The sequence below is a fragment of the Mastigoproctus giganteus genome, chromosome 14 (assembly GCF_048544385.1).
Source record: "Mastigoproctus giganteus isolate SK-2022 chromosome 14, ASM4854438v1, whole genome shotgun sequence".
Classification (NCBI taxonomy): Eukaryota; Metazoa; Arthropoda; class Arachnida; order Uropygi; family Thelyphonidae; genus Mastigoproctus; species Mastigoproctus giganteus.
The window spans coordinates 90047138-90067477 of record NC_143588.1 but is presented as its reverse complement, the minus strand read 5'-3'; the positions used below and the strand labels follow the sequence as shown (position 1 = coordinate 90067477).

The window sequence follows — 20340 nt, the reverse complement described above, 5'->3', positions numbered from 1 at the left end:
GGGTGGCCTGACAATTGCCTTATACAAGGGGATAATCACCTCCTTATCCCTGCTAGAAAAATTCCTGTATATAATTGACAAGACACCATGAGCTACTCTTGCAGACCGTCTGCACTGCTCAGCAAACTTCATATCTGCCTGCACAATTACCCCCAGGTCCTTTTTATTCTCTATCAGTGTAGTACCACAGAGTTGATACGTTACTCTGAGGTTCCTGCTTCCCACATGTAGTACTTTACATTTGGCAATGTTAAACTTCATTTGCCACATCTCAGTCCATCTGCTTACCTTTTCTAGATCCTGTTGCAGCAGCGTACTGTCATTAGTGTCCTTAACAACCCTGGGAACCTTCGTATCATCTGCAAACTTGGACATTAGGCCTGATATACCATCATCAATATCATTTATAAATACAGAAAACAACAATGGACCCAACACTGAACCCTGAGGGACTCCACTAATAACATTAGTCCACGATGAGCAGTGTCCATTGATTACCACTCTCTGTCTTCTCCCACTCAACCATCCCTTTATAAATAGCAGCAATTTGCCTCCAATGCCACACTGCTCCAATTTGTGTAGCAGTCTTCCATGTGCAACAGTATCAAAAGCCTTTCTAAAATCCAAATATATGATATCAAAGTTATTTCCTGCATCCAGTTCCTTTGTAACTACATCGTAGTATCCAATCAAATTGGTCACAAGGCTTCCCCTTAACAAAACCATGCTGTGTCCGAGCCATAACTGAAGTCTTGTCTAGACGATCCTGCAGTGCTTCTTTAACCATTAATTTCCCTGGAACAGAAATTAAACTAACAGGTCTGTAATTACTTGCATTGCCCTTTGATCATCCTTTGTGAATTGGGGTCACATTTGCCCATCTCAGGTCCATGGGTACCTCCCCTGAGTCCAAGGAAGCTCTCATAATTATGGCTAAAGGGTTTGCATACTTCCTTTGCTGCCTCCTTTAATATAAATGGATAGATCTCTTCCACCCCGGGTGCCTTTTTTTATGTTTATATTCAACAATTTCTCCTCCACTTTCCTCTCGGTTATTACAAAATCATCTAGCTCACTGCTAGAGTTTAATTCACCTCTGGCATTCCCCTCCCTGAATAACTCCTCATGTGTGAATGTAGATGCAAAATACTCATTTAGTTTGTTAGCTACCTAAGCAGGATCGTCAACAATTGAACCATCAATATCCAGGTAAAGAACTCTTTGCTGTTTTTCTTTGCATCCTCTGCCAAAGATTTCTCATAATCTGCCTTTGCCCACCTAATCTCCTTTGTGACTTAGACCAGCTTATATCTATCATAGGCTTCCATGTCACCCATTAATTTATATGTATCCTGTGCATTTTTCTTCTCCACTACACATCTCATTAGTTCATTTGACATCCATTTAGGCCTAAACCTTAAACAATATTTCTTAGTTGGTATGTAAAGCCTAGTAGCTTCCAAGATTAATTCTTCGAATGCCTCCCATTTTGAATTTGCTGTTGGTAACATCATCCGTTGGTCCCATTTACACTGTCTCAGACCACCGTAGTCGCCTTTACGAAAGCAAAAACCCTTCTCTTTACCCCTGACGGTAGTTACCTCTTTGAGTAAATCCCACTTCAGCACACTGTGATCACCTAGTGGTTCTTTTATCTGCAAATTCTTAATGCATGAAGAATCACTACTGATAATCAGATCAAGAGTATTACTCCCTCTAGTAGCCTCCCTAACATGATGATGTAGAAAACTATCATACAATAAATCCACAAAAGCCTTGCTAGTGTGTGAGTGACCAACCCACAAATTCCAGTCAATATCTGGGAAATTAAAATCCCCCATTATAAGATTCTCTGATTTACTGGCTCACTCTATTTCTCTGTACAATTTTTTGTTATACTCATCAGAGTCATTAGGCCTATAGCATACTCCTACTCTCAATTTTGATCTCCCAGTGCTTATGTCACACCAAACTGACTCGATACTGCACTGTCCGGCAATGTTGACTGGCTGCCCTTCCTTGGATTTTATGTGTTTCTTAACTAATAGCATAACCAGTCCTCCCATCCTATCCTTCTTGTACATACTGTACTCCCCAAACTCCAGTTCTGCATTTCTTATATCTGTGTGACACCACGTTTCTGATATCCCAACAATATCTGCCTTTTTTTATTTATTTATTTACTTACCAAATTTATTTATTTATTTACCAAACTCCTAGCATTGGTGTATATGCAAGTATAGATGCACCTGTTCCTATTCTTAGCTACCCTAACACAACCCATGAGTTTACTTGTACTGCAATGACTCCCAGCAGTCTCTGAAATACCCTGCATCTTGTTTTCCAGACTGCTGCTCATTCCAACAGAAGCAGTGCAAGAATTACTTTCACCTCTGCCAGTGGCTACTGTTAATCTATTGGTCCTTGTATCCCCCCAAGCTAGCAGTTTTCCGACCCACCTAACTCTGCCTCAGTAGCATCATCAAATATTCTTGCACTCTTTCTATTTAAGTGTAATCCCATCCTTGTAGAAGCAGTCTGTCCTGTTAACATTGGATCATCAACATGTTTGTTTTTTATGTACAGTTAATAAAAATGCATTCTGCATTTCTCTATTTCTTATTTAGTCTCATTATTTCTGCATTAAATATATTAAAAATAAAACTTTCTAGATAACGCAAAAATAGAAATAATGGCACAATGAATCCCCGAAGGTGTCATTCTGAAAGTCTATTGTATAAGTAAACGGTACACTCTGTAAAAAAATAAACTCTAATACTGCCTTCTGCATCTATTTATATATCACTAGATCCGATTTCAACAACTTCTGAATTTGAATTCTAGAGCATTTCAGCCTTTGTAAGCAAAAGTCAAGACAACAATGGCTGACAGGTGCAATTTCTTCCAATTTTAAACCATTTCATGCTACTGTCTGTCATAAACTGTGTGTACAATTACTTATTGTACATAAATGGAATTGGAAACATACTTGAGAAATGTACATATAAATATACTTGTCAGGAGCCCGAGAAAAAATGTATATACTACAGAAAAGGTTAAAATCAATGTTTTGAACAATAATTACTTCACTTATTGTTTACCTGTATACTGCTTTTATCAGCCACTATATGTCAAAGCAGAAAAGGAGTCACAAAAGGTTGAGGTCATAATTTTATGACTACTTTAAATCCAAAAAAGCCTTTAGAGAATTTTTTGTTTGTTTGTTTGTATTTTTGTAAAAAACACCATAATGAAATATCACATTTTTGAAGCATGTTGTATAGCTAAGGCTGCTTATTTCTAAATTGTTTCATTTATGCTACTTGAAAACAGACTTTTCATTTCTTCTCATTCAGCTTTCATTGTTTTGTTTATTTTCTTCTGGTCTCATGCTGTTACATACTATGCATTTTTTTAATGGCTGTAGCGCTCCTGTTTAAACTTATATTGCACTTTTTTTTTTTTTTTAAAGGCCTTTTAACTTTGCAAAATTTCATGCATAAACATCTGCAAGAAAATATTTTCTACATGGCTATATCTTGTGAAACAAATAATAATAAAAAAAAACTTAACACTGCTTAGATAGCATAATGAGTATGATCTAAACTCATTCCATGTTTTCCTGAACTTTCTTTTCCTTTCAGTGAAAAGAAAATTCAAGAAAGCATGGAATTCAAAAATAGAACTTTTATTTGATAATTTCTAACTTTTATGCAAAATTATTTGAATTATTTAAATTTCAATTTAAATTGAAATATATATTTTCCATTTTAAATTAAAATTCTTGAATTGGGAAGTTTAATGGTAATGAACTATAAAGATTTTTCAGGTTTTCCCCCTTTATATCTACTTTTTGTTAGTAATTGGTTGTGTTATGTAATTTATATCAAAACAACAAAGCAGCTTTTCTTTAGAAACCCCTTTATATCTACTTTTTGTTAGTAATTGGTTGTGTTATGTAATTTATATCAAAAGCAGCTTTTCTTTAGAAAAGAAATTTATTCACATAATTAAAATGTCCATTATAAAGCAATGACCATTTATTTTACAGTACTTCCAAGGTGCACTATTGACATAGAAAAGATTATAGAACATTGGCAGTTTTTGAATGTACAATTCTTACAAAGTCATAAATAACTCCTAAATATATTTTCTGTTCATGTAAGGACTGACATGGTTTTATGAGTTATCACTCTTTGAAATTCCCTGCTGCATGGAAGATGATAAGATTCGTGTTTTATACTGGGTACTTAAGCCAGTCATCCAAAATTTCAACACCTACAGTGAAATAAAAAATAATAATTTAAAAACTTTTAAGCCACTCTTGAAATTATCACACTGTTTGGGTATTATACAGTATAGTTACCACATTAGTTCTGTTTATAGTCTATGAGTAAGACCGAAACTGTTACTTCACTTCCATAAACGAGTATTGTATTCTTGCTTTTATATCATTTCCAACAAAAATTAAGTTAAAAATCCAAGGAATCTGTAAGATGATGGATGACTGTTCCCATTTTATTACCCAATGAAAAATCATTACAGAAGAACTGTTAACACGCTGCAAATCTGGATATTGTGCTAATATTTTAGGTAAAAAATAACATTGGATATATCATATTTATATATGAGGGACATTTAAAAAATTCATGGCTTCAGCATGAAAGAGCAGTGGTACAGTATTCAAAATTTCTGTACTTAATGAATAGCGCAAGTTTAACATTGACAAATGCAAAGTACTGCATATGGGTAGAAGTAACCCCCAGAGGAACGTACCAACTGTGTGGTACTACACTTAGGGTGGTAGGGAAAAAAAAGACCTGGGAGTAATTGTGCAGTCAGATATGAAGTTTTCTCAGCAATGCAGACAGGCTGCCAGAGCAGGTCATGGGGTTTTGTCAATGATATACAGGAATTTTACTAGCAGGGAAAAGGAGGTGATTGTCCCTCTGTACAAGGGAATGGTCAGGCCACACCTTGAGTACTGCATACAGGTCTGGAGGCCTCATTTTAGGAAGGATGTAGATTTGCTTGAGTGTGCACAGAGAAGGGCAACAAGATTGGTGAGGAGAATGAAGGGATCCTCTTACCAAGAGAGGCTTAAGTTCTGCAAATTGCAGCAGCTGGAGACTAGGCACCTGCAAGGTGATCTGATTGAGGTGTATACGGCTTGAATGGGTTGAGCACTGATGGGATTTTTCCACTTGTTCAGATTATGAATCTAAGGGGGTATATAAATTCAAATTGAGGAAAGACAGCTGTAGAATAGATGTGCAGAAATTTGCCTTTAGCCAGGGGGTGGTTAATTGCCGGAACAAACTTCGATCTGTTGTTATGGAAGTTGATAGGTTAAATAAATTTAAGGAGGAACTGGACAGACATTTAGAGGGGAATGGTTGTGTGAATTTTTTTTTTTTTTTTTGTTGGGTGATGCTGCATAAGCTCATATGCTTGTAATCAAATCATGTTAAGATGAACTCACCATAGTAAAGTACCATTCATTCACTATATGATGTGTAGTAAGCGCCGGTCATTGTGATCACGTTTGTGAATTGAATTTTAATTCTATTAAACAGCGATTCTAATTAGCAAAAATAGGAGGAATATTATCCACAGGCTATAAAATTAAAGATATATTAAGCACAAATTTACCCTTTATTACCTTACCAATTAAAAAATTAAATGATACGTGAAATTCGGAAGAATATACGTGATAATCGGAATAATTAATACGTACTGTAATATGTACATACTAACTAAACTAGTTAACATTTCTGTTCACTGACATTTGTGGGTGGAAGTTAAAATTTAAAACAGTAAAAAGATAAGCAATCAATAACAAAAAACACGGCACACACAAATTGCAAGTAACACAATACGCACAAGTGTGGAACGGAGTAACGAGTTACAAAGCTTTAAAAATAGGAATGAAGAGAATATTCTGAAAATTATTTTTTTTATATGACTGAAGATTCCATGGAAGTGTTAACACATTTTATCATAATAACCCACATAATTCCAGCTGTCAATAAGATCGAGTTTACTATCCATTTATGATAGAATGCACTAACAGAAAAGCCCAATAAACAGGTGACTGCTAATTGTTTTTATTGTTTTATGGTTGTGACCTCCAGAAATCCGAATGAACTACATGGTACGGTTGGAGACAATCGTAGGGTAATCTCCAGTGCTGCGGTCTCCTGCCCCGATTAAACAGCATTTTTTCCCAATTAAGCAAAGTAAACCCTGACTATTTTCTCGATTGGGTTCTGTTTTTTAAGATTTGTCCCAAATAAATGGCTGCCTGATTAACCGGTGGCCCAGATTACTGGAATCCACTGTATTAGGTAAACAGTAAGTATACTACTGACTCACTCAGTCTACATACCAAGTAATGAAGCACAATCGAATTTCTTGATTCAAATCTAAAAAAAAAAATATTATAGGCAATCAACAGATCAAAGAATGCTCTAGAGCTGATCCACAACAAATTATGCACTATTCTCATTTATAAAATAAAATAAACTGTATTTGTGAAGATATTTTCTGATGTTTTTTCTTATATGGTTACTATCTCCCCCCCACTCAAAACAAAGGATGGATTAGCCCTTGGGAATACCAAATAGTTTCCAAAGAATACAATAAACAGTATGCCTGCTCTGAGTTTAAGGCTTTAAGAACAGTCCATAACTGAGAGAAGGATACAGAGATTAGTGGTAGTGATGAGAGTAACTGTATGAAATGGATTACTGAATGACCATTCTGTTATTACAATAAACAGCTGAGCCATTAACAGATGTGCTTCAAATGGCTTTCAGAATACAGAATGAATAGGTAGAATGCACCATGAAATGTTTTAATCAATTCATTTTATTGTTTCAGAAACATCAAAGAAATTGTTCATTACTTGGTCTGCAGAGTGAGTCAGTAGTATGCCTATTATTTACCTAATACCTAGACTAACACACACCACAAGCTCCCACTTCCCAATAATTTCATTTGTTGACTTACAAGTTCAGTTACTTGCCACTTCCTTTGGACATATTGGGTATGGTATTGAATCTCTTGTACATTTAATGATTTGAATCGGTAATTCAGTTAAATTACTCACTGGCTGCAGCCACTATACAAATGTATAGTGAATGATAACTTATTTTGAAGTGAATCAATAACAAGTGATCCATTCTGCCCAATCACCATTCCCTATAACATAAAAGAAAACAAAACTGTTTTACATGCACGCACACATACTTGAGCACGAATGGTGCCAAATAACAAGTGATCCATTCTGCCCAATCACCATTCCCTATAACATAAAAGAAAACAAAACTGTTTTACATGCACGCACACATACTTGAGCACGAATGGTGCCAAAATTGTCTTGAAATATTAGGAGTGCTGAAATTCCATTATTTATGAGGTCTTTTTTATAATTGTAACCGAGAATTTGCTTCTTTAAAAATGTTAAAAGTTTATTTAAAAGGTGTGCATGTGTAATATATATACACCACCAAAAGATTTACCTGTTTATCCTGATCCTGAGCTCCAAGGACCTGCAGCAATTGTGTTGTTTCTTCAACAGAACGTTGACCTCCACGTGAAAAGGCAAACAAAACCTTTACCTTACTAGAAAATAAAATTTAACCAATGTAAAAAAGACTTGCAGTTATTAAACTCTTTTATTTTGGCTTTCTACATTGATATTAGATTCTACTTAAAGTTGAAAAATATTAAGTCTTTTCGCTTCTTAAGTAACTGCTTCTAATTAAATCTATAACATTCAAGTTTTCTTCAGCCTGGTAGTACGTGGCTGACATTTTAAAAGATATGTTAGTGAAAAAAAAGCATCATTTCTATATGCAGTGAATCTGATAAAGAAGCAACTGCAAAGTGGTATCATTACTACAATATCTCATGTGGTGTAATCCTTCATTGTGAAGGTTTCACAATATGAGATGTTGCCAACTTGCAAACTAAGTTGCTTCTTTATGAGTTTTACTTATAGCAGCAGTTATAGTTTCTGACTTACAGCAGTTATCCCTTCTAAGGAATCAGTGTAAAATAACACTTTGGATTTCATTTTTTTTTAATAACCACTAATAACACAAAAATAATATTTCCTGTTTAGAGTCCACATAGCATTGTTGATTAATAGAAAAAAATTAACAAAAAATAGTCAAAAATGGCCTCATTTGCCCTGGGGTTTTTTAGCATTCCCATTCATCTAATCAAATTTTTAATCCACACCTACTTGCTTAAGAGACACTTGCAGTACTTTATGAAACTATAATAACATTTGCACCATGGTCATGTGCTGTTTGCAATGAAATACCCTGATATAAGAGTACAGACTATTTGACCCAGTGAAAATATTATATTGGGTGAACTTCTTATAACTACTAATGGGGCTGTGGAAAAGTTCTAAATTTACTCAAAAAGAAGCAGCCAAAAGTAGAAAAGTTTTATTTTAGAATTATGGAATACTTTTAAAGCAATTATCAGAGAATGCATATGTATATCTCTCTATATATTAAAAAAGTTTTCCGCCTGGAGATATTTATTTGACCTTGAGAATGCTGCGTGGTGGGGTAGCCAATGGGAGAAGAGGGATGTGAGTCATGTGGTACAAGTGGCCAGAGCAATTACATCACTACAAATGCACAGGTAAATAATTACATAGGTCATTTCTTGATTAGATATTGATCAGTACATTTCAACAGGTGTCTGGAATCCATGACTTAATTTGCTAACGTAGTAATTAACACAGTGCTGCAACCTAGATTGGCAATCACCAATTCTGAGAAAACAACGGCATCAGGAGTCTGCATGGAAATATAGAGAGAAACATGCCAAAAGGTTACGAACTAATCAGAGAATAAGTTCAATGACGACATAGCAAGTGAAAAATGGAAAATTAACACGACAGGAAGCTGGTAGTTAATATGGATGAAGAATAGGCCGAAACTCAGCAAACGGTTAGCAACAGCTCAGACATAATGTAAGATCACAAGATCCTGATAACAAAGAAACTACTGAAGTATCATATTGCGATTTAGGTGATATGGTAGATGAATGTCAACATTGCAATGGATTATCTTTTCACGGTGAATTTGGAAGAGCTGCACATTCATGTTCTCACAGAGGGAAAATATGTTGCCGATGGCAGATACCTATTCAGACGCTTTAAAGAATTTGACAACACAGAAAAAGGGAGACACTTCTGAGAAAACGTTAGAGTCTACAACAATCTTTACACCTTTGCTTCTTTTAATGTGCAGGGGTTGGCAAGCGAAGCGAATAGGGGATGGAGCCACCTAGTATACCATTAAGAAAACATGGACTTTTAAGGTGCTGGCGGTTCTTATATGATGTGAATATGAGGAGGTGCCATGGTGAAAGGAATGAGTTTAATGTCCGTTAAAGACGTTCCACAATTCAGCCAAATCTACATTTATGACGAGGGAGAAGCGTTGATGGAACGCAGCAAGTGCAGGGATTGGCAAGCGAAGCGCAGGGGACAGAACCCCCTAGTATACCATTAAGAAAATATAGCACAAGTAGGATCAATATAGAGATGGACAGTCTTATAGAGTAGAGTAAGATGGTATAGGAAAGAAAGTAATGAAAAGTACTAAAGCCTGCAAGAGTGCAGTAGCACATGCTCTTTGAGCAGACCGGGATTCAAATCCCTGACTGCTAAATACAGTCAATCTGCCAACATGCGCTGGGCCACCGTGGTAGATTATGATCCATTTCCCACAATATAAATTGTTGAGGATGGCTTCCATCCTGCAGTGGATTGATAATGGCTGCAGTTTACCTTTACCACCACAGAAAAAGTTTAGGGTGGGAAAGGCTCAGTATGAGAAAGCACAGGCAAAGATAGCAAAGAATGGGAACAAGAAGTTTTTCATGTAGGTGAATACAAAGAAGAAGAAAAATCAGATCAGACCCTTTTGTAATGTGATGCTTGGGTTTTATTGGCACATTAGCGACTGAGGCTATAATGCGCTTTGTAGTGTGGTAAAGCCTTAAGTAACCCAACTGATGTGGCTGATAAATTGAATGGGTGCATCGCACTGATCTTAACTGATGAAAGATCCTTCATGGAGAAGAGAGGAGAGGCTGTGCAAGTGAAGCTGAGACAGGTGAAATTAGCAATGAAATTAGCAGTGAAATTTTCTGTAATTAAAAATTACAGAAAACTGTGTATTAGAAAAACTTTTGAGCCTAAAGGCAAATAAGAAGTTGATGCCATATACCTAGTAATTTTGAGGGAGGTGGCCAGAGTGCATTAAACCATTGATTGAGTTTAAGTATTACTGGACTCAGGAGAGATTCCTTTTGATTGGAGAAGTGCCAATTTATCACCAATACATAGTTATAAGAGTGAAGTTGGTAACAGACCAATTAGTCTGACTTCAGTGATAGGGAAAATCTTGGATGCAGTGATTAAGAGTGCAATTCAGGGGTCAGATAATTCAGAATATAATTCTGATAATTCAGAGTGCAATTCAAAATGCCATTTCTATTTAGATAAAAATAGCATTCTGAAACACAAACAACATGGTTTTGTTAAAAGAAAATCATGTTTAACTAAGCTAGTTGGCTATTTTGACACATTTACTCATCAGCTGCAGGCAGGGAATAATTTTGACATATTTGGTTAGCAAGACATTTGACTTAGTCCCTCACAAGAGGTTATGGTATAAGCTGGAACACGTTGGGATTATGGGCAAGATTCTAAGGTGGATTATAGGGTAGTTGCAGGGAAGAGACAGATGGTTGTGATTAATTCTTCTGATATTTCATAAATATCAAAAGAGCAGTGTGTGGTGTCAAAATTTACAGATTCTGCAAAGATTGGGAGAATCGTTAATGATCAGTGCCAAGCAGCACTCCTTTGGGATGACCTGAAAAAGGCTTCAAGGATGGTAAGAAAAGTGGCAGCTGTTTTCATACAGCAAAATGCAAGGTACAGTACAATATAATACAATAGCAACCCCAAAATAATTTATATACTTGGTGGAGTTGAATAAAAAAAAAAAAAGAGCAGAAGAAAGGGATCTGGTAGTTTTGATATATGCACATATGAAATTCTTTGGACACTGTAAACAGGTATCCCATTGATGATTTATCAAACAATAGCTTATATTGTAAACAATGTGGTAGAGGTAGGGTGGTCAATTCCATTTTATAAAGCAATTGGAACATTGTGTCCATGGAAACCACATCTAAAAAAATCCCTTTTGAGGGTCAAAAGATGGGCTACCCACATGGTGAGATCTGTAAAAGGGGCAACTATATAAGGAAAGACATGGGATACAGAACTTGGCAGTCAGCACCTTAGAGGAGACCTGATTGAGGTTCATATAAAGCTCTCAGAGGGGATAATAAAATGAAGGTGAAATTTTCACTGTTTTAAAGGAGTCCAGAACTAGGAACATAAATTCAAATTATGGGAAAAGACGTTTAGGCTGAACTGTAGGATGTTTTCTTTTAGTTAGCAAGTTGTTGATTACTGGAATAAGTTACCTCCATGTGTAGTTGAGCCTAACACTTTGATGATATTCGCAGGTCAACTGGATAGATACTGATCTCAGGAGGGGACTACACAATTAGTCTATTTTTTTATAACTTCCTTTACATTATTATTATTTTTGTTTTATTTATTATTATTATTATTATTTTTTTGGCTAGTACAGCAAAAGCCTGTGGGTTCCTTCCACTGTATGGCTGCTACTAATATTAATACTAAAATTTGTAAAAAAATTGTAATAACTTGTAAATAACTTACTTCATCCAAATTTCCTTCAAAGTAAAGAGAAAACTGTCCAAAGCTGAAGGTGAAAATGAAAGATCTCCAATAGCTCTTTCCATTTCGCACAGCACTTGAGGCACTGTAATAGTAATAATAAAATAATAATAGTTTATGTAATTACGTTACACTGAAAGGACAGAATTCATGGGATGTCTGGTTCCTGGGCAACACGATGCTGTCACCCCTCTCGCTAGTGGATGAACCCACTGCTTGGCAGGTATATAGGTACACTGCATTCGTGTAGACAGTAATTCGATGTCAGTGTGAATAAATGTGAGTTGACTGACTTTGAAAGGGGGATGATAGTGGGTGCCTAACGCATGTGTCACTGCGGAGGTGGTACAGAAATTGCATTATCCCCGTTTGACAGTATCAAGAGTGTATCGGGAATACTCCATTTCCGGAATAACATCTGATTTTGGACAGGGCTGCGGGTGGAGAAAGGCGGTGGATGAACGTGGCCATTGAAGTCTGTCTTGCATTGTTTCAGCCAACTGGAGAGCGAAAATGGCACAAATCACCGCCAACTTCAACGAGGGAGGTGCCAGAAACGTTTCCACCAAGACCATCAGGCAATCATTAGCCGCAATAGGTTATGGGAGGTGCAGATCCACCAGAGTCCCATTGCTAAGACCACAACACAGGACTCCACGCCTCAACTGGGCGAAAGAACATCGGCACTGGACCTTGGATGACTGGAGACAAGTCTCCTGGTTCGATGAGTCCCGTTTCCAGTTATTTCAAGCAGACGGGTGGGTGCGTATCTGGCGGAAACTGCACGAAGCTATGCACCCGTCATGTCAACAAGGAACTGTTCAGGCAGGTGGACGGTCGGTAATAGTCTGGGAAGTGTTCAACTGGTACACGTTGGGACCTCTGGTACATCAAGATGCATCTCCGAATGGTCCAGGTTATACATCCATCCATCTGCATCCCTTCATGGTCATCATGCACCAACAGGAAAATGGACTCTCTCAGCAGGAGAGAGTCCCCACAGAGCCGTGGTGACCAGAACGTGGTTTGTCGAAGTGCATTCCATAGATTTTAACACCCCGTTCATCAGACATGAACCCTGTGGAGCATCTTTGGGATGCTGTGGAAAGGTCTGTTCGAGCTTTGGATCCTCCACTCAGGAATGCAACGGAATTATGGACAGCAGTGCAAGAATGGATGGAAATAGCTGTGGAATGCTTCGTGAACTAGTGGACTCAATGCCTCGCTGCATGACTGCCCTTATCTGGGCAAAAGGTGGGCCCACACATTACTAGGTAGGTATCCCATGATTTCTGTCCACTCAATGTGCTATTCCCTATATTAACTGCTGGATGTGATGTTGTTGTTGTTATTTGGTTTTTAGGAGCATTAGCAACTAAGGCCATATTGCTCCGGGGATATGCGGTGGTTATTCGCTGACCTTCCCGCATCCTCCGTATTTGGTGGTCATGGGCTTGAAACCCGGTCTAATCAAGAAACGTGTGCTATGCACTGCTGCTCCTGCCCACCTGGCTATGGAGGCACTGCTGGATGTGATACCAGTGTACCAAAAATGAGTGATACATGTGCAATTGGCACAAAAGGCACCCATATAAGAAAAGCCTTCAAATATTGTACATGGTTACACACCTTGGTAATTAGATACCATAGATGAGAGCATTTTTGTTCAGCTGCTAATAATAATTCTACACAACTTTCAGAGAAAAATATCAATGAAAAGCATATTCCTCAAGCATTTATTTTATTTATTTGTATAAATTTCTAAAGGTGTTCTAAAAATTTTGAACTTTTCGAAATTTAAACAAAAAAAATTATGAAAAAGAGAAGAGAAAACATGCTTCCTTGCTTGATCTCCTATCTCGCACACACACATACATGCATTAGAAATTACTTATCACAATTCACATACAATCAAGAAATGGAGTCTTCCAGCAAAAAAAAGAAAATTTCTGTAACATGAAACTATTCCTCAATTGGCTTTATTTATTGAGTATAATACACTAAAAGTGTTTACAATTGATAAACATGTTTTTCAATTTATACTTTCACTTTTGGCAATGATTATTTTAATGATTATGAGTTTTCTAAATTTTCTTCTAAATTTAAATTTTTTAAAGCTGATTATATGGATTTTTCCCAATAGACTAATATTTTGGTTCCATTGTGTGTAAAAGTTTTAAAAATTACAAGCCTGACATGGCTACATCAGTTATGGGACACACCTGTTTAAGGATATTTCACTGTAATCGTTTTGGGCAGTGAGATACTTTTGGAAAATGTCACTACTAATACCCATAATTTGTCTGGTTTTTCCTTTAATTTATTCAAAATATCTACTTCCACAACACTAGATGGAAGTTGGGTCCAACAATTAATTACCTGCTGGCTGAAGGCCAATTTCCACTCATCTATTCTGCAACCTTCCATCCTCAATTTAAATTATGCCTCTTGTGTGTTTCCTCAGCAAGAGGTAAGATGCCATCAGCATTTTAGATTACTCAATCCATTCAAAGCCTTAAACATCTCACTCATAAAGCCTTAAACATCTCACTTGCAGGTACCTAGTCTCCAAATACTACAATTTGCAGAAATGAAGCCTTTCTTGGTAAGAACACCTTTTGTTTCTTTTACTAATCTTGTTGCCTGTCTGTGCACCCATACCAACAGATCCACATTCTTCCCAAAATGAGGCTTCCAGATCTGTATGCAGTATTCAAGATGTGGCCTAACCATTGCTCATACAACAAGATAATCACTTCCTTGACCCTGCTGGCAAAACTCCTACGAGCTGTCCTGGTAGCTGTCTGTACTGCTCAGAGAACTTCATATCTGACTGCACAATTACCCCAAGGTCTTTTTTGTTCTCTACTACCTTGAGTGTGGTACTTACAGAGTTGGTAGTAATCTCAGAATAACACAGAGTTGGTATGTTATTCTGGATTACTGCTATCCATGTGCAGTACCTTGTATTTATCAGTGTTAAAACTTCAATTTCCACTTCTCAGCCCATGTGTATAATTTTTCTAGATCTTGTTACAGCAGCATACCTACTGAGTAATACAAGGAGGTATTAAAAAGTTTGTACCCTTACATAGAAAGGTGAAACTTCACAGGAACTTTAATCCTTTTCTAGGTACTCTCCATATATAGTAACACATTTCTCCCATCTATGGATCAGTTGTTTGCCCTAAATGCATCTGAGTCTGGATCAGTTGTTTAATGCCTTAATCATAGAAGTCCACACTTTTTGCCTGAAACCACGATTCCATTTCATTGATGACTTCCTGAGACAAATCAAAGCGGTGTCCACACGATGGTTTCTTCATTTCTCGAAACAAGAAGTCTGATGGTGCTAGGTCAGGAGAATAGGGTGGGCGCTGCAGTAACACAAATCCAACAACAGTTGGTGAGAACATTGCTTCTGCAAAGGCATCAGCAATCTTGGAATCCATTTTGCAGAGACCTTAGACATATGCAGATGGTCATGTAAAATGCTGTGGGCAGACCCATAACTAATTCCCACTGCATTTGCAATGAAATAAATTGCCATATCTGCCACTCAGCACCAGCTGCTCAAACTTTGCAACCTTCTCACTGTCTGTGGATGTTGATGGCCTTCCTTCTCTTGGCTCGTCAAAGACACTTGTATGACTACACTGGAACTCTCGTTTCCACTTTTTTACAGTGTCACAGGATGGACAATTCTGCCCACACACACAGCTTTCATGTTTTCGTCAATTTCCTGAGCTTTCTTGCCCTGCAAATGCAGGAACTTGATCACTGCTCAATACTTCACTTTGTCAACCATAACGTCCTTCCTCAGATTCCTGGCTCCACCTCTGGTGTATGATCACCTATGGGAATGAAATTTCACATGTCAGTTACTGAATATGCAAACAACTAATATTAAAAACAGCACCTTCCTACTGATGTTTTATGTAGGTCAGGGTATGAACTTTTTGATACCACCTCGTGGTGGGTAGGCTACAGCAATGTGCAGTAATCTTGCAGTTGCATGATTACTACCATCAAACACTCTGCCAACCTTTGTATCATGTGTAAACTTAGACATTACACTTGATATGCCTTCTTAAGTATCATTAATAAATATTGAAAACAATGGGTCCAACACTGAACCCTGGGGAACTCCATTAATAACAGCAGGCTAAGAAGGGCAGTGCCCATTGATAACCACTCTTTGCCTTCTCTCATTCAAGCTCTGCCTTTATCCATTGGATAAAGATTTACAGATAAAGCAGTGTGGCATTAGGGGCAGTAACTTGCTCCTAATGTCACACCGCTCCAATTTGTACAGAATTCTTTTATGTGGAAGTGTCAAAAGCTCTTTTGAAAGCTAAGTATATGATTTCCTAATTATTTTTTGTATCTAGTTCCTTTGTGACTGCATCATAATATCCAATCAGATTGGTCAGATGAGATCGCTCCTTAACAAATTACATGCTGTGACTCAAGTATGACTCCATTCCTGTCATATGCAGATGGGCTTGCATTACTTCTTTAACCAGTGACTCCATTATTTACCCTGGAACGGAAGTCAAGATAACAGGCCTGTAATTACTCACTTCATGTTTTGTTCCCCCACTTTGTAAACTGAAGATATACTTTACCACCTATCATAATAACTACATTTTCATTTGGAAAAATTTCCTTCCTTCCTGAGAGCTGATCCTTAAGACATCTGTATGGAGGTGGATACAATGGTGCCATTTTCCTTTGTAATAAAACCATTGAAACTCAAGCTACAATTTTGGAATTCATATTTGGAAATCTTTTGTGAATTACCAATGTGTTTAATTGGATTTCTTGAAATGATTCAAATCATTTCCTTTCCTTTTATGTCCCATTTAATTATGGAATAGCCAGAAATCACATGGTGCCAAATCAAGTGAATAAGGTGGGGGGGGGGGGGGGGCAGCATGTCAAGCATGTTTTTGTTGGTTGGGGAAAAAAAAAAGTTTTTCACTCACACAGTTTTGTCATTTTCAGCATTCCCAATAAATGTGAAAAAGCATCACATCCAACCTGGTGTAAGACAGTTTGTTATATGACAATTTGGTGTATCACACAGAACCTAGAAATTAAGAAAATAAACTAAGTAAAAGGTTTGGGAAACCAAAGGAAACTCTGGTCACTTAAAAATGAAGAATTCAGAAAAAGCATATATATATATATATATTATTTTATCTATTTATTTTGTGTAAAAGGATTCAAGGTGACTCTACAAACATGGATTGGTTGAGTGTGGGGATGTTAGAAAATACTTCTTAATTTACGTGTTTAAATTATGTGAATTTAAAATAACACACGGCAACCATATTTACAGAAAGCGCCATGAGAGGCCAGCGTGATAGCCCACCATTTTTTCATTTTGTTTTGCTGAAGATTGTTGATTGGTCATCTATTGAAGTGTATAATTTTTTTTTCCTTTCTACTTATATTGTTTTTATTATTACCCTTATGGCTAGTAAGCGTCCTCATAGTTCTAGTGGAAGTGATGATCAAGCGCTCAAGGAAATCTTTCGCTTGAAATGAAACTGGAAGTGCTTAATCATTACAAATGAGATGAAAGCATGGCATGCATTAAACATGCTCTAAGCCTGAGTGAGAGTACATTACATACTATTCCAGACGGTGCTGATAAAATTAAAGAAATTATTAAGAATGGTGTGCCCTTAACTGCACAAAAGTTGTCGTATGCTCAGTCAAGTTTTATGGTTTTGGTTTTTGTTTTTTTTTTTTTTTTGGTTTTTTTTTAGGAGCATTAGCAACTAAGGCCATATTGCTCCGGGATATGCGGTGGTCATTCCCTGACTTTTCCGCATCCTCCATATTTGGTGGTGATGGGCTCGAACCCCGGTTTAATCAAGAAGCATGTGCTACGCACTACTGCTCCTTCCCACCTGGCTACAGAAGAGCCCAAGTTTTATGGAAAGCATGGAAAAAATGCTTGCTACATGGATGAATGACCAAAATAAAAAAAACAGGTTAACATTAGCCTAGTGCAAGTGCAAGAGAAAGCTCGTAGCCTTTATGATTTAAAAGAACACGTGGATGGAGAAGTTATGGCCTTTTCAGCAAAGTTCAGGATGGTTTGCAAATTTTCATCAATGGTATGGTTTTCATAATGTAAAAACTCGTGGAGAAGCTGTATCAGCTGATAAAAATGCTGCAGATGCATTCCCTGCAAAACTGAAGGCGATCATAGAGGAAGGGGAGTACATGTGCAAACAAATATTCAACTTAGATGAAATAGATTTATATACTGAAAAAAAAAAAAAAGCCTGATTGCATTTATATTTCCATTGCTGGAAAGAATGCGCTTGGCTTTAAGGTGGCAAAAGATTGGTTAACACTTCTGTTTTGTGCTAATATGGAGGGTCATAAACTAAAACCTGTGTGCATTTACCACTATCAAAACCCTCATGCACTTAAAGGTTACAACAAGTCGTACATGCCTTTTCAAAGTTTGTGGCATAAGTTTTGTCCAGACCTTAGCAACTCTTTCAAATGCTCTGATACCGATGAAGATTATGCACAAACTAAAGACAAATGCATGAAACTTGCTAAAAAGACAGGGTTCACTGAAGTGTCAATGATTTAATTGATTTGATCATCAAGAATTGTCAAATGAAGATCTATTTGCACTGGAGCAGCATCACATTCAAGAGGAGGAGGCAGCAGTGAGCAAAAGCCCAGAGGTTAAAAAACAGTCTGACAGCGAAAGGAATAAGGCTAAATCTGTTGGCTGATGAAGACCCTAATTCTGAACAGAGCTCTGAAGTGCAATGTAAAGTTATGCTAGAACTTTGGTTGCTCATCATTTTCTTTACAGTGCCCAGTCTTCCAACTAAAGAAAATGAATGGTATGTACTGGTAGGGGTAACTTAGCTAGATGCAAGAGTTACTCTCATAGGTCTATTATCACATTTTTCGCATAATATAAATAATCAAAAGATTATTTACATTAAGCATGAATTTAAATTGTGCAAGATGTTCTGGAATGTAACCCTCACTTAAATTAAGAAGTCACTGTATTTGTTGAGGGAGTTACTATATGTAAAAAAAAAAAAAAAAAAAAGAGTAAATAAAGATTGAGCAAGTTTTCAAGTACACATGCACCTTATTAGTATTAGCTTTAGCATGACTGCCCATCACATTGTAATAACTTGACTCTGTATATAGTTATATATTTTCTAGTGGAAAATTATGCAAGTTCTTCAGCAAAAAAAAAAAAAAAAAAAAATTACACACTTCTCCCATCCATACCCTCCAAGAATTTGTCTAGTTCTTCCTTGAATTTATTCAAACCATCCATTTCCATACAACTATCCTGCAACCATTCTTCACCTTAAATTTATGCCCCCCCCCCCATATGCATAGTCTCAGCAAGAGGAAGGATGCCATTCACATTCAAGACCTTAAACATCTCAATCAGGTCACCCCGCAGGTGTCTAGTCTCCAGAAGCTGCAATTTGCAGAACTGAAGCCTTTCTAGATAAAGCACCTTTTTTTTTCCCATCATGCATTTGGTTGCCCTTCTCTGCACCCACTCCAGCAGATCTACATCCTTCCTAAAGTGAGGTTGCCAGACCTGTATACAATACTCAAGATGCAGCCTAACTATAGCCTTGTACAAAGGAATAATCACTTACTTATCCCTTATGAGCCAAAAAAATGTAAAATCCATAAAAGTAGAATAGTGTTTAATGACAGACCCACTGAATCAGGAACTAAAAGATTTGGTAACCGAACAGAAAGCTGTCATAGCACAGGGTGATAACCTCACAACCTAGACCAAAAGGAATATAATATTGCAGTATTACTGGGATCCAGAAATGCCCATATGCTTCTGTGTATTTTAAAAATGCATCAATGGAAGAACAATATATAGTGCAACCTTGATATACCATTGTTTTCAGATATAACATGGATGTAATCAAGATACTGTATAGTGCAGTTCGTAGCAAAACACTAATTTCATGACAGAAACCAGTGACTTCCAAAGTATGGGACATATCCTGTAAGGGGTGAGAGGAAAATGAATGAATATTCTTAAACAAATTCAATTTATTACACATAGTCTTGGAAACCAGACCAGGCTACTGCATTCTCTTCTGTGGCCTATATTTAGTTACCAAGTAAATTTTTATGAATATGAATTACTCTACTCTGCATTTTGAAAAAAATTCACTGATGTTTTCTCAGAAAAGTTTCTGAATTTGAATTATTTTCTAATGCTTATTTCAAAAATGCCTTCCATTTGTTTCCATCATATCAGGTTTCTTCAAAAATCATGAAAGAAAATTTGATTTTTCACAAATTTTTATTAATTTTGGCAGAATTTGTATACTGAAATTATAACAAAATGCTACTTTTACCAGACTTTATATTTAAATGTATGTTGAAAACACTATTAAAAAGGGCAGTCCACTAAACCTCTCATTTTAAAAACTGATCTATGATGGGTCAAATTTTCGTTTTTGATTTTCTTGCAACTCCTACTT

At 36.8% G+C, this 20340-nt stretch overlaps 1 protein-coding gene across 2 annotated transcripts in view; it reads right to left on the bottom strand.

Moving 5' to 3' along the window:
• Window positions 1-4102: 4102 nt before the first annotated feature.
• Window positions 4103-20340, bottom strand: part of BHD (folliculin) — a 122795-nt gene continuing 106557 nt past the window's right edge. For both annotated transcript variants that reach the window (XM_090389316.1, XM_090389317.1), the window contains exons 9-11: window positions 11798-11900; window positions 7524-7626; window positions 4103-4278 (exon numbers count right to left, since the gene is read on the bottom strand). In XM_090389316.1, the coding sequence (XP_090245442.1) occupies window positions 4180-4278; window positions 7524-7626; window positions 11798-11900 (305 nt within the window). In that variant the 3' untranslated portion in view covers window positions 4103-4179. The remainder of the gene's footprint in view (window positions 4279-7523; window positions 7627-11797; window positions 11901-20340) is intronic.